The 22,005-nt window shown below is 42.3% G+C and overlaps 1 protein-coding gene across 8 annotated transcripts in view; it reads right to left on the reverse strand.

Annotated features, from left to right (window-relative positions):
- LOC130284520 (myosin phosphatase Rho-interacting protein-like) overlaps window positions 1-22,005 on the reverse strand; it is a 144,383-nt gene that overhangs the window by 14,110 nt on the left and 108,268 nt on the right. For 4 of the 8 annotated variants that reach the window (XM_056534940.1, XM_056534942.1, XM_056534944.1 and 1 more), the window contains exons 9-17: window positions 19,212-19,316; window positions 18,346-18,402; window positions 14,726-14,794; window positions 14,552-14,641; window positions 12,903-13,012; window positions 12,680-12,718; window positions 10,505-11,075; window positions 10,260-10,376; window positions 5,525-9,019 (exon numbers count right to left, since the gene is read on the reverse strand). In XM_056534940.1, the coding sequence (XP_056390915.1) occupies window positions 5,525-9,019; window positions 10,260-10,376; window positions 10,505-11,075; window positions 12,680-12,718; window positions 12,903-13,012; window positions 14,552-14,641; window positions 14,726-14,794; window positions 18,346-18,402; window positions 19,212-19,316 (4,653 nt within the window). The remainder of the gene's footprint in view (window positions 1-5,524; window positions 9,020-10,259; window positions 10,377-10,504; window positions 11,076-12,679; window positions 12,719-12,902; window positions 13,013-14,551; window positions 14,642-14,725; window positions 14,795-18,345; window positions 18,403-19,211; window positions 19,317-22,005) is intronic. The other 4 variants (XM_056534947.1, XM_056534948.1, XM_056534941.1 and 1 more) reach the window with 3 other exon arrangements.

The raw sequence follows: 22,005 nt of genomic DNA on the forward strand, positions 1-22,005 counted from the left end.
AGCTGTATGCTACAGAGGAAGTTCTTTTCTTTTTGAATTTCTTTTTTGTCTTGTCCACAGTGCTCTCTGCTGACACCTCTGTCCGTGTCAGGAACTGTCCAGAGCAGCATAGGTTTGCAACGGGGATTTTCTCCTGTTCTGGACAGTTCCTGATACGGACATCAGGTGTCAGCAGAGAGCACTGTGGACAAGACAAAAAAAGAAATTCAAAAAGAAAAGAATTTCCTCTGTAGCATACCGCAGCTAAAAAGTACTGGAAGGGTAAAGATTTTTTTTTATATAAGTAATTTACAGATCTGTTTAACTTTCTGTCACCAGTTGATTTAAAAAAAAAAAAAAAAGGTTTTCCAACAGAGTACCCCTTTAAGGGCAAATGATTAAGATAACTTGACAAGGAAATCCAGTCTGGCTTCCAAGGAGTCAGTCTCAAGAAGGAACATTTAACAACTTTGCCTGAAACTTCCCGTATAACTTATTACGGCAGACTTTCATCTACAGTCTATGGCTGGCCCAACACGTTATCGAGTAACTGCAAAGTAAACAAGGAAGAAACAAAGAATTTCAGGGGCTTTAGTTAGGAGTTTATCTTTATTATTTAAAATAATTTCTTGAGTGGATGGGTAGATTTCATCAAAGTCTGAGATTTCTCCAGCTAATGAGGGGAAGGAAAGAAGTCTATGGCCGAACAAAAGGGGTGAAGTGATCGCCCGGACCCAGGAAATGCTCATAGTACCAGACCAATGATGTGACAATGAGTGGGCTGTGAGTCGTCTTGCTATCTCAGGCTTTTGCTGTTCCTGCTATTCACAAAACTTTTATAGCCATTGATGTTGCATTAAGCAGATGGTGTGGTCAGATAAAGGATAAAACAGGATAATCTGGCTTAAAACAAAAGCTAATTATTCAAATCGAAAAATCCTTAAAGGGCTGTGAAAACTCACATGCAACACTTTCCGGAGCCCCCAATTAACTAGAACAGTGGTCTTCAACCTGCGGACCTCCAGATGTTGCAAAACTACAACTCCCAGCATGCCCGGACAGCCAACGGCTGTCCGGGCATGCTGGGAGTTGTAGTTTTGCAACATCTGGAGGTCCGCAGGTTGAAGAACTCTGAACTAGAAGATGGCCTTAGGAAAACGCTTCATTCTTAAAGGGGTACTCCGTCCCTAGACATCTTATCCCCTATCCAAAGGATAGGGGATAAGATGTCAGATCGCCGGGGTCCCGCTGCTGGGGACCCCGGGGATAGCCGCTGCGGCACCCAGCTATCATTACAGCACAGCGCGAGTTCGCTCTGTGCGTAATGACGGGCGATACGGGGGACGGAGCAGCGTGACGTCATGGCTCCGCCCCTCGTGACATCACGGCCCGTCCCCTTAATGCAAGTCTATGGAAGGGGGCGTGACGACCGCCATGCCCCCTCCCATAGACTTGTATTGAAAGGGGCGGGCCGTAACGTCACGAGGTGGCGGAGCAGTGACGTTACGATGCTCCGGCCCCTGTACTGCCTGTCATTACGTGCAGAGCGAACTCGCTCTGTGCTGTAATGAGAGCGCGGTGCCGCAGCGGGGATCCCGGCGATTTGACATCTTATCCCCTATCCTTTGGATAGGGGATAAGATGTCTAGGGGCGGAGTACACCTTTAAGGCCTTGCCAGTCTTTTCACAGTCGAAGAAACTGCTTTTGAGTTAGATATTACTACGACTAATAAAAATTCAGTCACAAGATTCTAAGATCCTGTTCACACTTTGGAATTTCCACCTGTAATTTCTAAGTGGAAATTCTGGGTGGACTCCTCTTACAGCAGCCTCCTATTGATTTCAATGGGATTCCGCGGCACAGTTTACCCGACGGAATTTTCACAGCTGAAATTCCCAAATCCAGATTCTGTGAAAAGAATGAACATGTTCATTCTTTCAGTGGATTTCTGCGACGGAATCCAATTTTTTTCAATTGGATTCCTTTTCCCAAAGCGTATATCCACTGTAAAATTTCATGTGAAATATGCCCCAATCTCGTCTGGTACCAATTGTAAACAATGTACCTAAAAAACTAGCTGGAGATGAGTTTTTCTTCTATTTTTGTTGCAGGTGTTGAGCGCAGGCACTTTTTGCAAAAATAACTTGCGTCTTTCTGGGTAGAGTAATTCCGAAAGTGCTCTAGTTTACAACATGTTCAGTTTTGACTTTTTCAGTGGTTAGAGGTCCGCCTGGGCACAAAGCCACGCAGAGCCAGACCACACTTGGAAAAATGACAAGCCACAGGCAAAAAGGCCTTCACTCAGAGAATTTGCAATTATTGACAGTGAAGTTTTATTTTGCACCAAAGTTATCAAATGTTGTGTGACACTTTGATAACTCTAGCGCAACAGCACCGGAACAAAATAAGTTAACAACGCAACTTTTTGTAAGTTCTTCTCCCCCCCCCCCACAGATTTTTGCTCTATGCTTATTCAATTAAATTAATCAATGTTATTCTTAAAAGTTGTGTTCCCACAGGTGTGAGAACAATGTCTTAGAGCATTGTATACACCAGAGTAGTGTCCACTGACTGTCCAGGCATGCTGGGAGTTGTAGTTTTGCAACAGCTGGAGGTCCATAGTTTGGAAATCCTAGGGACTAGAGGAGACATTCAACTTGCATATATGCAGGGTAGAGGGTAGAGGTCATCACAAAATCACAATGACACACTGAGTTTTTGGGCATAAAGTTAAGAAATGAGGTTCAATGTGGATAAATGTAAAGTTATGTGTCTGGGTACTGATAACCTGCAGCAATATATGTCCTAGGGGAGAGATAACCTGCAGCATCATATGACCTGGAGGAGTAATAATCTGCAGCATCATATGACCTGGAGGAGTAATAATCTGCAGCATCATATGACCTGGAGGAGTAATAACCTGCAGCATTATATGTCCTAGGGGGAGTAATAACCTGCTGCATTATATATCCTAGGAGTAATAACCTGCTGCATTATATATCCTAGGAGGAGTAATAACCTGCTGCATTATATATCCTAGGAGTAATAACCTTCAACATCATATGTTCTAGGGGGAGTAATAACCTGCTGCATCATATTTCCTAGAGGAGTAATAACCTGGAGCATCATATGTCCTAGGGGGAGTAATAACCTTCTGCATTATATATCCTAGGAGTAATAACCTTCTGCATTATATATCCTAGGAGTAATAACCTGCTGCATCATATATCCTAGGAGTAATAACCTGCTGCATCATATGTCCTAGGAGGAGTAATAACCTGCTGCATTATATATCCTAGGAGGAGTAATAACCTGCTGCATTATATATCCTAGGAGGAGTAATAACCTGCTGCATTATATATCCTAGGAGTAATAACCTGCTGCATTATATATCCTAGGAGGAATAACCTGCTGCATTATATATCCTAGGAGGAATAACCTGCTGCATTATATATCCTAGGAGGAGTAATAACCTGCTGCATTATATATCCTAGGAGGAATAATAACCTGCTGCATTATATATCCTAGGAGGAGTAATAACCTGCTGCATTATATATCCTAGGAGGAGTAATAACCTGCTGCATTATATATCCTAGGAGGAGTAATAACCTGCTGCATTATATATCCTAGGAGGAGTAATAACCTGCTGCATTATATATCCTAGCAGTAATAACCTGCTGCATTATATATCCTAGGAGGAGTAATAACCTGCTGCATCATATGTCCTAGGAGGAGTAATAACCTGCTGCATTATATATCCTAGGAGTAATAAGCTGCTGCATTATATATCCTAGGAGTAATAACCTGCTGCATTATATATCCTAGGAGGAGTAATAACCTGCTGCATTATATATCCTAGGAGGAGTAATAACCTGCTGCATTATATATCCTAGGAGTAATAATAACCTGCTGCATTATATATCCTAGGAGGAGTAATAACCTGCTGCATTATATATCCTAGGAGGAGTAATAACCTGCTGCATTATATATCCTAGGAGGAGTAATAACCTGCAGCATTATATATCCTAGGAGTAATAACCTGCTGCATTATATATCCTAGGAGGAGTAATAACCTGCTGCATTATATATCCTAGGAGGAGTAATAACCTGCTGCATTATATATCCTAGGAGGAGTAATAACCTGCTGCATTATATATCCTAGGAGTAATAACATGCTGCATTATAAATATCCTAGGAGTAATAACCTGCTGCATCTTAGGTCCTAGGGGGAGTTATAAACTGCAGCATATGTCCTAGCGCAGTGGTCTTCAACCTGCAGACCTCCAGATGTTGCAAAACTACAACTCCCAGCATGCCCGGACAGCCGTTGGCATGCTGGGAGTTGTAGTTTTGCAACATCTGGAGGTCCGCAGGTTGGAGACCACTGTCCTAGTGTAATAACCTACAGTATCATATCATAGGGGTGTAATTGTGAGCGTCACTGTTTAGTTTTGGGCACCGATTCATAGAAAAGGATTCCCTGGAACTACAAAAGGTGCAGAGACATGCAACTAAACTAATAAGGGGCATTAAACTTCTTAGTTATGAGGGGAAAAGAAATGAGAGAATAACATTTGTTTTGTCTTGTGAAGGTGAGAGGTTTAAGGGGGGGGGGTATGATCAACTTATTTAAGTAAATAAATGTCCCGTACAAAGAAATATGGGGGGGAAGATTGAAAGACAAGGGGGCACGCCCTCAATCTAAATCCCTCAATTCTGTTGAACAGACTACGGTAGATGCTGGCCACTGTGAAGTCATGTGCCTTACTGCTTATATAAAAGTATAGAATAATGGTGGCCATACTTCTTCCACACCTTCTCCCCTCCCTTGGTTGAAATTGATGAACATGTGTCTTTTCTCCACGTTTCTGCCACTTATCCCTAAGGAGAGGATTGGACATGAAAAACTCTACGTGTCGGATATGTGTTTCTCCTGTCAGAGGTAGAATCTAACTATCCGACTAGGGGCCTAAAAAAAATAGATACTTTGATGCATGTTTGGCAAACACCGTCAAAATAAAATGCATTTTCCATGTTTTGTTTTTTCATTAAAATTTAAAAAGAGAAATACAATAGTACATAAGGTCTTTAAACTGGATGTTGGTGGATCCTGAAATTTGACTAAATCTGCTGATAAAGTCCTGGCCATATTAAGCCTCAAAACTGATACTACACAGTAATTGTCTGAAAATATGAAGATGCTCTCATATCAGACTTTTTAACTCTAAAAAAGATTTCCAAGGGAATAAAAAGTAAGGCTGGGTGGAGGACTACTTACTGAATATCTAAATGGTCTTTTAGGGGTAATGTATCCTAACTGCACATTTACAGTGACCCAAATATATTTTCACAAAAAAAGAAAAGAAAAAAAATGTAAAAGAAGAACAGAAGTGAGAGCGTTCTTGGATACAAGAAGCTGACTAACAAATATAAGAGGGTCACAGAAGTCTGGTCCAGGGAAACACTAGTCACCTTACTAAGAGTTAGAAACAACAGTAATGAGATGATAGTAAAATAAGATGTAATAATATAATCTGACAGGACCTTCAGATTCTCAAAGTCTGCCTGGTATTTCTCCTTTATGGAGGACATATTGCCTTCAGGATGTTTCTGTTCCAGTTCCTCTCTCATCAAGTCCATCTGAGCTTCCAGTTCTAGAATTCGACCTTTCAGAACATCCATGGAATCCATGTCTCCGAGTGTTTCTTGATCAGAAGCGATACTGCGAGTGGTTGAGTCCGTGGGTGATGGAGTGTATTGTTGATCCCTATGATAGCTATCGAGTGTATCCTGAAGCTGCTGAATACTTTGTGTATACCGCTCTACCAAAGTCTTCATTTCATTTTGGTGAATTATTTCGAGCTCCTGGACCTGCTCTTGGAACTGAGCCTCTAAATGCTGGATTTTCTCCCGATGAAACCTATCTGATTCTTCTCTTTCGTGTTCGGAAGCTTGAAGTTTAGTATTTACCTCCAGCTGTTGTAATTTCATAGCATTCTCCCGCTCTATCCAGCGCTCCATCATGTTCTGCATCTCCTTCTTGTATTCACTATCAAGCTGTGACAAGGTTTCTTTGAATTTTGCTTCGGCTTCTCCAAGTAATCTTTCTGTATCTTGGACCTTAGCCGATACAGCGGCAGCTGCATTTCTCTCTCTTTCCAACACTTCAGAGAGTTCACACTGCTTTTGCTGTAATTTTTCCTCATAGTCTTGATGCACCTCGGACATAGCTTCAGAGTGAGCAGAGCACAAAGCATTCATACTTCTCCTCAACTCTCTCTGATATGCAAGCCTTGCTTTACAAGTGACATAACACAACTGTGCCTGAACGACAGCGTCTTGTACAAGAAGGGGGAGCGAACTGCTAGACTGAGCACAGCTCGAAATCTCTTGGGTCGTTTGCAGCAGGGTCTGAACAGCGATAGGGTCTGACATGGACATTAGGGCACAGGAGATTCTCTTTAGTTCATCTGCATTTTCCGTTAAATGTAATGAAAGCTCATCTAAACATGCTATGCTGGTGCTCTCTGCACTGTCCGCGTCAGAGTCATGATCATGTCCAGTCTTTTGAGATTCAGATAACTTTGTTTCCATGTCCTCCACAGATAGTCCTTCAAGTGCAGCTTCTGCTTTCTTAAGATCGGCTTCCAAATCCTTCGACTTCTGAATGGCCAGAAGAAGCTCGGCTTTGAGCAGCGTATTGTCTGCCAAGGTTTGGAGTAGTTTAGAACTTGTATTTAGGCTTAACTCAGACTCCATGGGAGCAACCACCCCTTCATCCCCCACAATTGCTTTTCCGATCTGATAAACCCTATCCCAGAAGTCTCTTTCTAGCTTGACTTTCCTCGCAAACATCTCTACCAGATAATCTGTAGAACACGCTCCCTCCTGCTCACCTTCTTGCACCAATAGACTAGATCCAGAGGTACTCTTTTTTAGGGACTCCACCATTCTATACATTAACTGTGCTTGGAAATTAATTTTTTCTGATAGCCTATGTATAGGATCCTGAGGAGACGGCATCCTACATTCAGCTTGGGAACCCTTAACCAGGCCTGGGGGATCTGATGAATCATTGAGAGCTTTCTCTAAAGAATGAATTATGCCTGACAGAGCATGCTTAATGCTGGATAATGAATAAGAAGCTGGTTGTGATTCATCTATATCATGTAATTCTTTCTGAAGATTACTACATGCTTCTAAACAGCACACAATATCTCTTTGGGTCATCTCTGAGTGGTGACTTAGTTTCTTTCTTTGCATCTCTTCCATCTGTTTGGCCATGGAGTCGACCTGATATATACTAGCTTGGAGCTGCTCCCTAAAACTAGCCTCAGCATTCGCCCACTGACTGTGCAGAACCAAAAGGGTTTCCTGATGACTGCACTTTTCATTTTCCAGCTTTAGGCTCAGATCCTTTAGATTTTCTTCAGTTAGATGTAGCTTATTTTCTAGAGAATGGATAATGGACAAACAACTATCCAAGTCACTAACTCCAGAAGGAGGATATGGAGCCATAATTTCAGGCGAGATGCTCCCTTCAGAAGAAGACTGTTCCTGGTTTAAGTCAGAGGAAGGACCGCTAGTCCATGTTTTCTCAGCGCCATCAAGATGACGATATTTCTGACACTGAATACTGGAAAATCGTATCCTCTGTCTTTTTACTCCTATGTCTTGTTCTTTTTCTGTCATGCCATCCTTAGCTTCTAAGTCAACAGAAGCTAGAGGCACATCGTGGCCAACTTCCATGAGACTCTCTCTACTTAACACTTCACCAAACACATCCCCACCTTCTGCCTGTAGACACTGTTCCATCTCAGAAATTCTACATTTTGCAGTTTCTAACTGAAGGTAAACAGACTCTATTTCTCTTGCTTGCAATTCTGAACCTAACCCACCCAAGCTCTTCAAAGCCTCTTCCTTAGCTTTCAGTTTTGTCTCTGTATCTTCCAGACTACTCCCTAGAGCTGCCATCTTAATAAGCGCTTCATTAATATCCTGATCTTTTTTTCCCATAAGCCTCCTGTGAGCCTCGTAGACGTTTTTCAGTTCTTCCTCTTTGGCTCTAAGAGACTCTTGAACCTTGAGGATATCCTCTGTTGATTTCTCCAATGAACTTCTCAGCTGTTTGTACTCCATTTCTTGAACCTTAATTCTGTTTTGTAAACTGGAAATATCGGTGTCTGAACCTGCAATTTGCTGGACCATTTCTTGACATGTCATTTTAAGCTGGTCTCGTTCTAACTCCAGCTCTTTAATATGTTCTTTTAGTCTCTGTATAGCAGTGTCCCTCCCCAACAGCTGTTCTTCCAGGTGGTGAACTAAGATGCTGGCTTCAGCACTATCATTGAGCTTCTCTTTTTGTAAAGACTCCATCACCTGGTCCTTCTCTTGCAGCTTATCTTCATATTCTACAAGACGGACTTCTGTTTCTTTCAAATTAAGAATCAATAGTTGTTTTTCCTTCTCGTAGCTGTCTAGCAATTCCTCGTAATTCATCTGAAGTCTCTCTTCTGTTAACATCTGGGCTTGTTCGCTTACATCCAGCTGAGCCTGCAGGCTTGCTAGCCGGTCTTGCCACCTTTGTGCCTCTTTTTGATAGTCCTTCTGCAGAGCTTGCTGCATTTCAAGCTCACGAATTTCCTGCCTTTTTTCCAAAAGCAAAGACTCAACTTCTTTGAGCTTCTGCTGGCTGACCTTAAGCTGCGAGCATAGTGCCATTTCACTGTTTTTCCATTCTTCCAACATTTCATGAGCCTTTTCCTTTTCTAACTTTAAGTCTGCTTTTAGCTTGCTCAGTGCTTGCTCCTTAATAGAAAGCTCAGCAGATGCGCTACTAAGACGGGCTTGAAGATTCAGAATCTCAGCTTCATGATGTCTGATGGTATCCTTGGCTTCTCCATAACTGTGTTTGATACTCTGTAGTTGATGATTGAGCATTTCCTGACGCTTATGCTGTGCCTCCAGCTCGTACTGAAGGTCCTCATTGACTTTATGGAGCCGCTGCCAGGCATCTGAAGACGGATCTGCCAATTCAGTCTTAAAGAAATCGATTAAACACATTAGTAACACTCTCATTTCTCAAGGCTGAGTGTCACACCTCTGGTCAGAATGGACCATAATAAAACTTCTTGCCTCTTTTAGCAACTACTTAAATGTTTGCTATTGAGGCACTTTTGTTCTACTTACAGGCTGGTTCAGATTGGCTGGAGAATAAATGAATGAACATAAAAACAAATAAAAAAAGTATGCATAAAAGAATGTAAAAAAAAGGAGGTGGGGAAAACGAGACAATCTAATGGAGGGAGCAGAGGAAAAATGGGGAGGAGGAGGCTGGGTAGCAGGGCAAAGAAGAACAGCTCATTGATCAATATTGTTTTTCAGAACAAAAACAATTGTTTTTCTTAGCAAAAATCACATGACGCAAACAGGAAATGAATGTTGTCCTATAGCATGCAAGGTAGGGAACAAAAAAAATATAAGATACAGTAAATAAGGTTTGATTTTTTTATTGTAAGCATTTTTATTAAACACATAATAAAGAAGCAGCAAATTAATCAGAAGTAGGAGGGTAATAAAACAAACAAAGCAACATCTTAGATTTCAGAGCTGCGTGTGAGCACATAATATAAGGTTACTATAGAGACATGCAGACGTACATAAATAAGGTACGGGGACAGACAGCAGCACAGCCAGAAGTCGGAGAATTTAGCCTGAACCTTTTTAACGCTGGTAGGAAAAGCCCACAGATGTGACACTCAGTGAAATATTAGATGTACACCATGCTTATAAAATGACACCATGCAGTACAAGCCACCAAGATGTGTTAGTGAAAAGAGCCCTCTGCCCTAAATATAGCAGTGGATAGAAGATGAACTCAAGAGATGCTTTTAGGTTTGAGGTTGTCGAAATGCAGTAAATAACAGAGGATAGATGTTTGTGAATCCTTTGCTTCTTCTAAATGTGCTAACTCTACTTATAGATGGTAAGGAATTGAAACATTGCTACGAAGCAATGGAGTTCAGCTTGTCTATGGCATAATATGTAACATAGAAGAAAGTTGTGTACAGAATACAATTTTTTTTTTACTGTTCATCAATTCTATTTCTTGGAAAAGAGAAGAAGCAAGCTGAAGACCAATGGAGAATGTTTGAGAGGAGCATGCACAGCTAGATCTAATGTTCCTATACTACAAAAACAAACCTCTCCACTGCCAGTAGATGTGCTCAACAGTGGCAATGGACAGGTTCAGCAGAACTTTAGAAGCAACTATTGGTACCTGTAACACGTATCCATCTCTGGCACTGTGCTGTTGCTCCAAGGCTTCTTTTAGTCTCTGTTGCAGTACTAGGTTTTCAGCCAGGAGATCAGACACTTCTCTCTGACGCTGCTCCAGCTGGACCATTGGTGGAAAAAAAAAAAGGGAGAAAACTCCAATTAATTTTTTAGATCTACACAGAAGACATAGCAGAACCATGGGAGTTCAGTTCATGTTACAGATCGTATGATAATTTCACTTTCTACCTGCTTTTCCAAGATAACTGTGATGTCTTCAGCGTTGTGTTTGGGCGAAGCATTGGATAAAGGTAGTGGAGCTATGGGTATTTGCTTTTCTTCCCGTAATGGAGTGGTTTCTACTTGTTGCCAGCGCTGCTCAATTTCCACTTGAACATTTGGCCTAATGTCAATGGAATCGGAAGATGCTGGTCCTCTGTCTACCTCCATACGAGGGGATTCTTCTCCTGTAGACTCCTCTACGGAATCAGAGCTCTCAAACCTTTTCCTGCGTTCTTCTCTCCGCCTTGTCCGCTCCCTTTCCAGCTCCCCTAGATCGTTCTTGGAGTCAGTGGTGTCGTAGCAAGAAACTGACTTTGTGACCTCAGCTGCTTGAGCCCGCTCCTGAGCCAATGCTTGTTGAATAGGACGGAACTCTGCCCAGTCAAAGGTTTTGGAACGTCCTTCCCTCCTTCTTTCCCGTGCCCGGCTTCTCTTCTGCTCCCCATCTGCATCCGAGTGCTCTGAATCCTGCTTTTCACTTTCAATGGAGCTGGAGACATACGAAGATGCTGTTTTATTCTTCTCCTCTGGCAAGGAGCTGGAGGTAGAAAATAAAAACACATGAGGTTATTTGGACAGTCCCAGCATCATCTCATGGAAACAGGAACTTATTCAGTAGAGGACCTCATCAGATACAAAAGTGCAGGTAAGGAGGAAGCAGGCGGTGAACATTTGTAAAGTTACAAAATATCCATTGCAATAAATTCATATTATACAAGGAAGGTAGAGGAAAAATCAAAGTATTAAGAAGAAGGAGAGAGCTTCTTTGGAAAAAGAAAATAAAAGTTACAGCAGAAGGGAATGATATGGAGGAATAAAATAGGGCTCCACAGAAAAGACCTAAGTGTGAAAGGTGCAAAAACAACCAACAAGAGTAGGTTAAACTATTGATATTAAAATTATTGTTCCAAAATCTTTGCCTGTTAACATTGTGGAACCAGGTTCTTAGTCTGCTCCAGAGTACCCCTTCCTACATGTGTCTCCCTCGTCAATAGGATGCCACCATATTATGTTCTATACATTAACTCAAAGGCTCATCTGGAGAAACTGGTTAGAATCTCCCCTTTAAAGGGATTGTTTTGTGACACATTTTACGCATCCTATTTGTGATTTTTGATAAAGGGGGCTAGTCTGTTCAGGATCCTTATCTCTTGGCAAGTGTAGAAAGCAGCAACCTAGGGCGTCTTTTGCTTTGAAGGACCCGTCCTGTCCTGCATTTCATAGGCAACAGACTGATGTGAATAGACACCATATGATGTTTGATTTCTCCTGTGGTGGCACTGCATGGAAATTGTACACCTAATACCAAATTTCCCAACGGATTACAGTCTGCGCAAATTGTATTCATTTTGACTCCTCATTCTGTCAGCCATAAGTTTATTTATTTTAGGGCTTTTTTTATGCATCATATTATGGCGACACGTAATTTTCACGATTAAAGAAACATTTTATTATATTAGGATGATTGTGGGGATATATAATTATATATATTTAGGACTTTGAATAAATAACATTAATTAAAAAAAAAAAACTTTTTTGCATTGAATACTTTCTTTTGATGTATATTTATTTTTTTGTTAAAATATGTCTATACCCCCAGACTATATGCTCATTTAGGTAGGTGTTTCCGGGGCACTCTGTCCATATTACCCATGCCAAAAAGAAGATGACAGGGATAAAATAAAAGTGCACATCATGCATTCCTAAAAAGGAGAGGCAAGTCAACTAGAAACAAGGAGCTATGTCTCCGATACCTGTGCTGCATGAGTGTGGGAGAGCAGGCAGATCACTAATGCCATGCCGGGATGGTGTGACATTGCATACAAGCAACAAGCGTGACCAGGCCCACCTGTTTCTGTGCATAATTTTGCTGTGTAGCACTCAAATTAAATTTTTATCTCCTTTTATTCATTTTCTACGCACAATGGAGGCAGCCATTCTATTGGCTCAATATTCGTGAGCCTAACTGGGAACAAATCAGAGGCTTAAAGATGCCAAATCGAGCGGTCTTCACTGGGCGCAGAGGTGGCTCGAAAAACCTACTTGGAGAGAACCTCGGGACATGAGAAGCATAGCATGCAGTGAACCACAACGAATACAAACCACAAGACGTTTATACAGGAGAGAACACAGCTTTCCAACCTTGGCTTCAGCACAGACAGTTTCAGAGAGAAGCTTTTCCTTGGGTTTGCATGGAAATTAAAGAGATGGCGAAATGAGAAAAGGAAGGAAAGAGAGAGAAGTCGGGATATAGAAATATAAACGGAGCGTGAAAGTCGACGATCCCGAGGTCCTATTTGGTTTGTTCTTTAGAAGAATAGAGTGGAATCAAGCAGAGATGCATGGCTGTACTGGTGGCCCTCACCTGGTGACATCAGGGGCAGTGTTGGGTCGCACATGTTTCATGATGGTCTGTATCCAGTTCCGCCGTATGCCCGAGGTCATTGCAGACAGAGTGAACTCCCCTTCTTTAGTCTGGATAAAATCAAGAAGGACTTTCTGTTATCAACCATCTTATACCTACTTTTTATTGTTGAATAGTAGAGCTATATATTGGGTGGAGATGTTTTGCAAAATTCCAATAGAAGAATTGAGTCAGGATGTGGAATAATCTCCATGATCCCTGCAGACTGATAAACATGCTTCATACTTTACCCTACATAACTTGAACCTCACAGTTTGAACTAATGCACTTAATACTAGAGGTAATCAGAGGTGCAACCACAGAAGTATCACAACCCACAAAAATGAACACTAATAATGTATTTGTATAACCTACTTTAGCCTAGTGTTACTGACTTTAACAATACACTAAAGGAGAGAACCCTTCATAAAAAGCAATCTCCTTAAATGTTATTCCACAGTTTTATAAAATAAGAAAAACTAGATGAGTACCTGGTGTTGCCCGATATTTCCAACAAAACCTTGTGGGAGAGGAAAAGCAACAATGATAGACAGATATATAAAAAAAACAATGCTCGGAGAGTTCTGGAAGCCCTGCACTGTGTACTGTCTGCCACCAAATTTTCCGATCTGCTAAAGAGAATTGGAGCTGGTTCTTTGGGAAAGCTTGGTAACACACATGCTGCGTGAAACCAAGCTTTCATAATCTTTTGAAACTCCCATTCCCTCTCCCTGCTTCCACAATAATGTCTTCTCTGCCTCCTCTCCCCCAAACACCCTGTCCCCTCTCATTACCCCTGCTTCGCTGTTTTACTCTCAGGCTGGAAAGATTTTTGATATGGGAACACCCCTAACCTCTACTATATTTTTACTTGACACTTAAGAAATGTGTAGTAAGTTTAACTGAAATAGCTCAAGACGTTCATAAGTTATGCAGGAACATACATATGCACAAATATACATACACACATATTTTAGATAGATAATATGGGTCTGGGGTGGGAGAAAAAATGTAATGAAAAAATTATACTTCCCTATCCCTGGTCCCCAGATCTTCGGTCCTCTTTCTGCTACTGAGACAAGCACTTTGTGCAGGACCTGCCGGCTCATCCAATCAGTGGCCACAGCTATGTTCCATCTCGGCCAGTGATTGGCTGACTGAGCAGGTCTTGCACCAAGCACTCCTCTAGGAGGCAGAAAGAGAACAGAAGATCAAGGAACCGGATGAAACTGATTGGGAGATGCAGGCAACCGGGGCTAGGTTTTTGGACTTTTTCTTTTCATTTTTCTGCCGCCCCATTAGCATATGATTTTTCATAAAAGAGTGGAATACCCCTTTATGGTCTATTTACACATACAGTATTCTGTGCAGATTTGATGCGCAGGATTTTCTGCTGCAGTTTTCAATGTAAACTGAACACAGCTTGAAATCCTGCGCATCAAATCTGCCCAGAATACTCTGTATGTGTGAATAGACACAACTGTATCTGAAAACATGCAGACTGCAGAATAGAAACATAAAATGTCATATAATATAACAAAAAACACATTTAAAAGGTGTCCAAAGCCAAAAGACAAAATGTGGACTAAAAACAATAAATAGTGTCTTACGTGAATCTGGAAGCCATAATTTCTCTGCACTGGGAACTCTGTGACATCGTAACAGGTGGACAAATCGATTTCTCCATCCAAGTCCGCAGCCTGAGCAATAATGATGAAGAGGCGAGATTGAAAGGCTGAACAAGAGGCAGAGTCCTAAGAGTAGACAGCTGGGTTATCACTCACCTCCTCCGCCACAGAGTCTCTGTAATATCTCAGGTTCTGGTCAGTCAGCACAAACCAGTGCTTCTTCCACTGAAAGGTATAAGATGTGGTTAGAATGCAAATCACTGCTGTCAGAAGAACGATCGGGATTACCATCTGGTGTGGCTACAAAACAACATTTCTCTTGTTACTTTATTCATTGGAAACCATCAAGGTTGCAAGAACTGGGTAAATTCAAATAGACGAGAAAGGATGGGCACTACCGGCCTGGGCCAGCAGATGTCACTGCGACGACTGTACAAGAAGCTGGTAATGTAGAATACAGTATATGGTAAATATTGTTCTACACAAACAAGTTGTGCCGATATACTGTATATACTACTGGATACAACTGGGATTATTCAGCAAGAATTATAGTTGCTCATTTTATGTGTCCGGGTGCACCAGAGATACCCGAGTGCAACACTCCAATACCCCAAAGACAATGAATGGAGCGCATGTTGTGCACCCCTCCATATAGTGCGGAGAGTCGGGATTGTGTCAGATGCCCCTGTGATCAGACACTTATCCCCTGATCCTGTGGATAGAGGATATGCTTTTAGGGCTGGAATAACTCTGTGAATGTTTCACCTATATTTATTTATTTATTTTTTCAAATTGTAATTTATTTTATTTTATTTTGTTGTACATTATTATGGGGCAGCCATCTTGCCTGAGCGGATCCTAACAGCATTTAGGAGATATGCTTTACTGCAAGCCTCATGGACATAGGTTAAAGGGGTACACCGGTGAAAACCTTATTTCTTTTAAATCAACTGGTGGCAGAAAGTTAAACATATTTGTAAATTACTTCTATTAAAAAATCTTAATCCTTCCTGTTCTTATTAGCTGCTGAATACTACAGAGGAAATTATTTTCTTTTTGGAATGCTCTCTGATGACATCACGACTACAGTTCTCTCTGCTGACATTATTATAATAATAATAACTCTTTATTTATTGTTGTCCTTAGTGGGATTTGAACCCAAGTCCCCAGCACTGCAAGGCAGCAGTGCTAACCACTGAGCCACCACGCTGCCCTTAGCATACATCTGCTATGCATGGTTGCTAAAATGGACAGAGATGTCAGCAGAGAGCACTGTGTTCCTGATGTCATCAGTGTTCCAAAAAGAAAGGAATTTTGTCTGTAGCATTCAGCAGCTAATAAGTACTGGAAGGATTAAGATTTTTTAATAGAAGCAATTTACAAATATGTTAAACTTTCTGCCACCAGTTGATTTAAAAGAAAAAAGTTTTTCACCAGAGTACCCCTTTAAAATAAACAGGAGCTGCCCCATTCACATGAATGTAAAGCGTCTGGGCATGCTCCTCCTCTGTAGCTCCTCAGTCTACAGAGGAGGGAGAGGCTGAACTCCTATTGTCTTCTCTATCTACTGTTGTCACCTATTACTGTAATACTGTACAGATTACTTTCCATCAGCCTCCTCCATATCATCGCAGACAGAACAGGAAGCCTCAGCTTAGTTTTAAGGCCCTAGTGGTGAGAGTGCAAATTGCAAGATTTTTTGGATTATTTTAAAATATAGATAATGAATTGAAAAAATGAAAAAAAAAAAATTAAGAAATCACCAAAAATACTTAAAAAATATATTCTAAACAATAGGTTATTTCAATGACACATTCATATAAGATGGCCATACCCCTGTTATTTTTTTTTAGGGATTTTTGTAGCAATAAGTATCAGATTTTAGTGTAGGCATGAGATATGGTGCTTAAAAAAACTAGACCAGTGGTCTCCAAACTACGGACTTCCAACTGTTGCAAAACTACAACTCCCAGCATGCCCGGACAGCCGTTGGACAGCTGGAGGTTCACAGTTTGGAGACCACTGCACTAGACTATCCATCCGCATGGACCACTTTGCAAATACAGCTCTAAAAATAAGTTTTGGGAGGTTTTACGACCCTCAGAAAAAAAAGTCAGACAAGGACACAGGTGATTGGAGCCAAGAAAGGTGCGAATCCATTGTTTAATCTGTCCCTAAACAATGCAAAGAATCCCCTCCACACCGACGTGCACATCCAGATTTCATTTTATGGTGTCCACGGACAATGAAGCAGTAAGGACAGAATGAAAGAGAGGAAGCGGAGGTAGGAGGCTATCCACCAAAATAGAGCGTTGTTTGTGCTCCCAGCAAATGTTAAATCCATCTCACTAATGCTGTAACCGGATCCCTCCCCATCTCCCAGTAACCCTGGCGTCCCAGGGGGGCCCCAGCTGGCAGCTGTAATAAGGTCATGATGTAAGTGCACTTCCCCTACTGCCTCTGCTTGTAAACACAAGAGCCCGCATAGCTTCCACATCGCATCACAACAAGCACAACCTCAGCCCTGGGCGGCACATGGGCAGAGCCTGCCGAGGAATGTCTGCATGTACCGCCATCACCACACAAGACTGAGCCAAACACAATCCCTTCACTCCAGACAGAGCCAAACACAGGCCGTCCACCCCATACAGACCCAGACACAGGCCGTCCACCCCATACAGACCCAAACACAGGCCGTCCACCCCATACAGACCCAAACACAGGCCGTCCACCCCATACAGACCCAAACACAGGCCGTCCACCCCATACAGACCCAAACACAGGCCGTCCACCCCATACAGACCCAAACACAGGCCGTCCACCCCATACAGACCCAAACACAGGCCGTCCACCCCATACAGACCAGACCCAAACACAGGCCGTCCACCCCATACAGACCAGACCCAAACACAGGCCGTCCACCCCATACAGACCCAAACACAGGCCGTCCACCCCATACAGACCCAAACACAGGCCATCAACCCCATACAGACCCAAACACAGGACATCCACCCCACATAGACCTAAACACAAGCCGTCCATGCCACATAGACCTAAACACAGCCCGTCCACGCCACATAGACCTAAACAAAGGCCGTCCACCCCACAAAAGACCAAACAAGCCATTACCACACAAGATCGACCAAAACACAGCCAGTTTACCTCAGAAAAAACCAATACACAGTCTGTCGACCCCATATAGACCCAAACACAGGGCGTCCACACCACACAGACCAAAACACAGGCTGTCCACCCCACAGACAGAGACCAAAACACAGGATGTCCACCCCACAGAGACCTCAACAAAGGCCGGATGCAAACCCCTCTCCCCCGCATTCAGACACTTATCCCCTATCCTATCCCTGTCAGCGCTTACTCCCTTTTCTCCACCCACCGACCATGCATGCACACTCAGCCAAACCAGGCATGCATACCCATGGGGAGTTTGTTAGGATTGGCTTTTTGGCCGACAACTATTGAAAGTAAATGGCCAGTTTAATACTATGGGCTATTTGATGATGCCTCTCTAGGACAAGATGTGGATTACTACAGACACTACCTTTCCCCCATTACAGCATCCAACTCTGCTAGATATCAGGATGAGGTATATTTTCATAGGATGTGATGGCAGTTTGCCTGTGTCGTGCAGCCACTTATCCATTCCCTCCCATTGAGATAACATGTATGTTCAGATGACATTTTTATGGCATGCCAAAAGACCCCCAACCCTCTCCTGTTACACTGCCCCATCCATTATAGCACCACCAGCAACTCACCTGCCCATCTGGATACTGCTTGGTCAACCACCCTTTCTTGAAGTTCAGAAGGTCCGGCTGCAAAAAACCCAAACAATATGGAAATGATTATACCAGGTGTAAGTTTCCTCATAATTCTTTTTATGTTCCATTACTAAAAAAGGCCAAAAGTCTTCAATAACCCACAGATAGGAGAATTCATTATAGTACTGTACTGATTTGGTGGATACAACACTATGGCCACAGACCCAAAGCTGAGGTCTTCTGAGCATACCAGAGCCTACCAACCTGATCTCTTCCTACCAGTTTCATGATTCCCGTCCACTCACTACAGAAGTCGAAGTATCACCTCTGCCTCTTATATATGCAAGGCTGTCATATGACCAGGACCCCAGAATAACCATCCATTCCCAAGGATACCAAAATACATTAAGGATAAGATTGGGGGGGGGGGGAATCTGCCAAATCGAAAACAGATTCTTTTTACCAACCAATAACCCTCTCAGCAAGATACGGGTCTGAATTAGGTTCCATATTTAAATAGCAACAAGACTGAAATGCACAGACGACGTGATGGGAGCCTCGAGAGTGCAGCCACGCCAGCTATTTGCGAGGCTCGGTCTTAATGGTACAAGCTAGACGTGCCTAAGATAATTTTACATAAAGAAAAAAAAAAGTGCAACAAAGAGCCCTATCATGTACTCCACCGGATGACAACATGAGAAGTCCATGCGACAGATGGAGAACAGCTGTGGTCAGTCTTTATGTAGGAGTGGAGACAATGAGATGATGTTCCTGAACTGCTTGGGAGAGATGTTTGTAAACGGATGATGAGGTTTAGATGACACGCCGGTCACGCTGCTCTGGATCAGTCTGGGTTCACTCACCGTCATTGAGGATTCTGTGGATCGGCGATCCAGGGATTTTGCCCTTCTGTACGGTGACATTGGGGAAGCCGAGACATCGGGAATAGAGGCCCCCCCTGTCTCGTCCTGTTGTAAGAGATACAAAGAGATTAGATGTTTTCGCAATGAAGGAGAAATACTATGTGGCCACATAACACCCTTTAGATTAAAGGACGGTGGAATACAGCTGAAACAGGACGACCAACAAGCTGCATATGTGAACAGCAAACCTAAACCAACTGTGGTGTGCACTACTATACAATAGTGATGGAAAAAGAATAGAATTTACGTAAGAGTACAAACAAAACACCGTACACCTAAAGTTGGCTGAAAACTACCTCTCCCAATCTCCCCAGCTAAGCATTGTTGTGAATGGGAAGAAAGCCGCTATGAGACTCCTATCAGCAGCTAAGGCTGGGTTCACACAGCAGAAAAATCTGTGACATATTTAGTCAGCCACGAATTGTTACAAGTGCTCCCACTTATAAAGATGAGAGAGACCTGTAATTTTCATCATAGGTTATAACCTCAACTATGAGAGACAGAATGAGAAAAAAAATTCATAAAATCACATTGTCTGATGTTTAAAAAAATTTATTAGCAAATTATGGTGGAAAATAAGTATTTGGTCCCCTAAAACAAGCAAGATTTCTGGCTCTCACAGACCTGTAACTTCTTCTTTAAGAGTCTCCTCTGTCCTCCACTCGTTACCTGTATTAATGGCTCCTGTTTGAACTTATCAGTATAAAAGACACCTGTCCACAACCTCAGTCACACTCCAAACTCCCCTATGGCCAAGACCAAAGAGCTGTTGAAGGACACCAGAAACAAAATTGTAGACCTGCCCCAGGCTGGGAAGACTGAATCTGCAATAGGAAAGCAGCTTGGTGTGAAGAAATCAACTGTGGGAGAAATTATAAAAAAATGGAAGACATACAAGACCACTGATAATTTCCCTCGATCTGGGACGCCACGCAAGATCTCACCCCGTAGTGTCAAAATGATCACAAGAACGGTGAGCAAAAATCCCAGTAGCACACGGGGGGGGGGGGGGGGTGGTTGGGGGGCTAGTGAATGACCTGTAGAGAGCTGGGACCAAAGTAACAAAGGCTACCATCAGTAACACACTACGCCACCAGGGACTCAAATCATGCAGTGCCAGACGTGTCCCCCTGCTTAAGCCAGTACATGTCTGGGCCCGTCTGAAGTTTGCTAGAGAGCATTTGGATGATCCAGAAAAGGATTGGGAGAATGTCATATGGTCAGATGAAACCAAAGTAGAACTTTTTGGCAAAAAGTCAACTTGTTGTGTTTGGAGGAGAAAAGAATGCTGAGTTGCATCCAAAGAACACCATACCTACTGTGAAGCATGGGAGTGGAAATACATGCTTTGGGGCAGTTTTTCTGCAAAGGGACCAGGACGACTGATCCATGTAAAGGAAAGAATGAATGGGGCCATTTATCATGAGATTTTGAGTGAAAACCTCCTTCCATCAGCAAGGGCATTGAAGATGAAACATGGCTGGGTCTTTCAGCATGACAATGATCCCAAACACACCGCTGGGGCAAGGAAGGAGGGGCTTTGTAAGAAGCATTTCAAGGTCCTGGAGTGACCTAGCCAGTCTCCAGATCTCAACCCCATAAAAAACCTTTTGGAGGGAGTTGAAAGTCTGTGTTGCCCAGCGACAGCCCCAAAACATCGCTGCTCAAGGGAAGATCTGCATGGAGGAATGGGCCACAATACCAGCAACAGTGTGTGACAACCTTGTGAAGACTTACAGAAAACGTTTGACCTCAAACAAAGGGGATATAACAAAGTATTGAGATGAACTTTTGTTATTGACAAAATACTTATTTTCCACCATAATTTGCAAATAAATTCTTTAAAAAATCAAACAATGTGATTTTATAGATTTTTTTCTCATTCTGTCTCTCATAGTTGAGGTTATAACCTATGATGATCATTACAGCCTCTCTCATCTTTATAAGTGGGAGAACTTGTAACAATTGGTGGCTGACTAAATACTTTTATGCCCCACTCTATTATTTTCCACACTGATAACAGGCCACATTATTTAACTATTTGTTGCAGCAATTGCGGCCGAAAATCAGCTCGTAAAATAAAATAGGTTGTCAAAAGGATAGGGCATCCCCTCCCCCCTGTTCTGAAGTTATAGGGCTCGTTAACCCATGTGAAGGTGTAGCTGCTTCGTCAGATGGACAGGGATGGCATTAAAGGGGTACTCCCGTGGAAAACTTTTTTTTTTTTTTTAAATCAACTGGTGCCCGAAAGTTAAACAGATTTTTAAATTACTTCTATTAAAAAATCTTAATCCTTCTTGTACTTATTAGCTGCTGAATACTACAGAGGAAATGGTTTTCTTTTTGGAACACAGAGCTCACTGCTTACATCACGAGCACAATGCTCTCTGCTGACATCTCTGTCCATTTTAGGAACTGTCCAGAGCAGCATATGTTTTCTATGGGGATTTTCTCCTACTCTGGACAGTTCTTAAAATGGACAGAGATGTCAGCAGAGAGCACTGTGCTCGTGATGTCAGCAGACAGCTCTGTGTTTCAAAAATCCTCTGTAGTATTCAGCAGCTAATAAGTACTGGAAGGATTAATATTTTTTAATAGAATAATTTACAAATCTGTTTAACTTTCTAGCACTTTTAAAAAAAAAAAAGAAAAAAAAAGAAAAAAGATTTCCACGGGAGTACCCCTTTAAACAGTGTGTGACGTGTTTGTGCTGTACTAGACCAGGGGGTGTATG

This window comes from Hyla sarda, chromosome 8 (genome assembly GCF_029499605.1).
Source record: "Hyla sarda isolate aHylSar1 chromosome 8, aHylSar1.hap1, whole genome shotgun sequence".
Classification (NCBI taxonomy): domain Eukaryota; kingdom Metazoa; phylum Chordata; class Amphibia; order Anura; family Hylidae; genus Hyla; species Hyla sarda.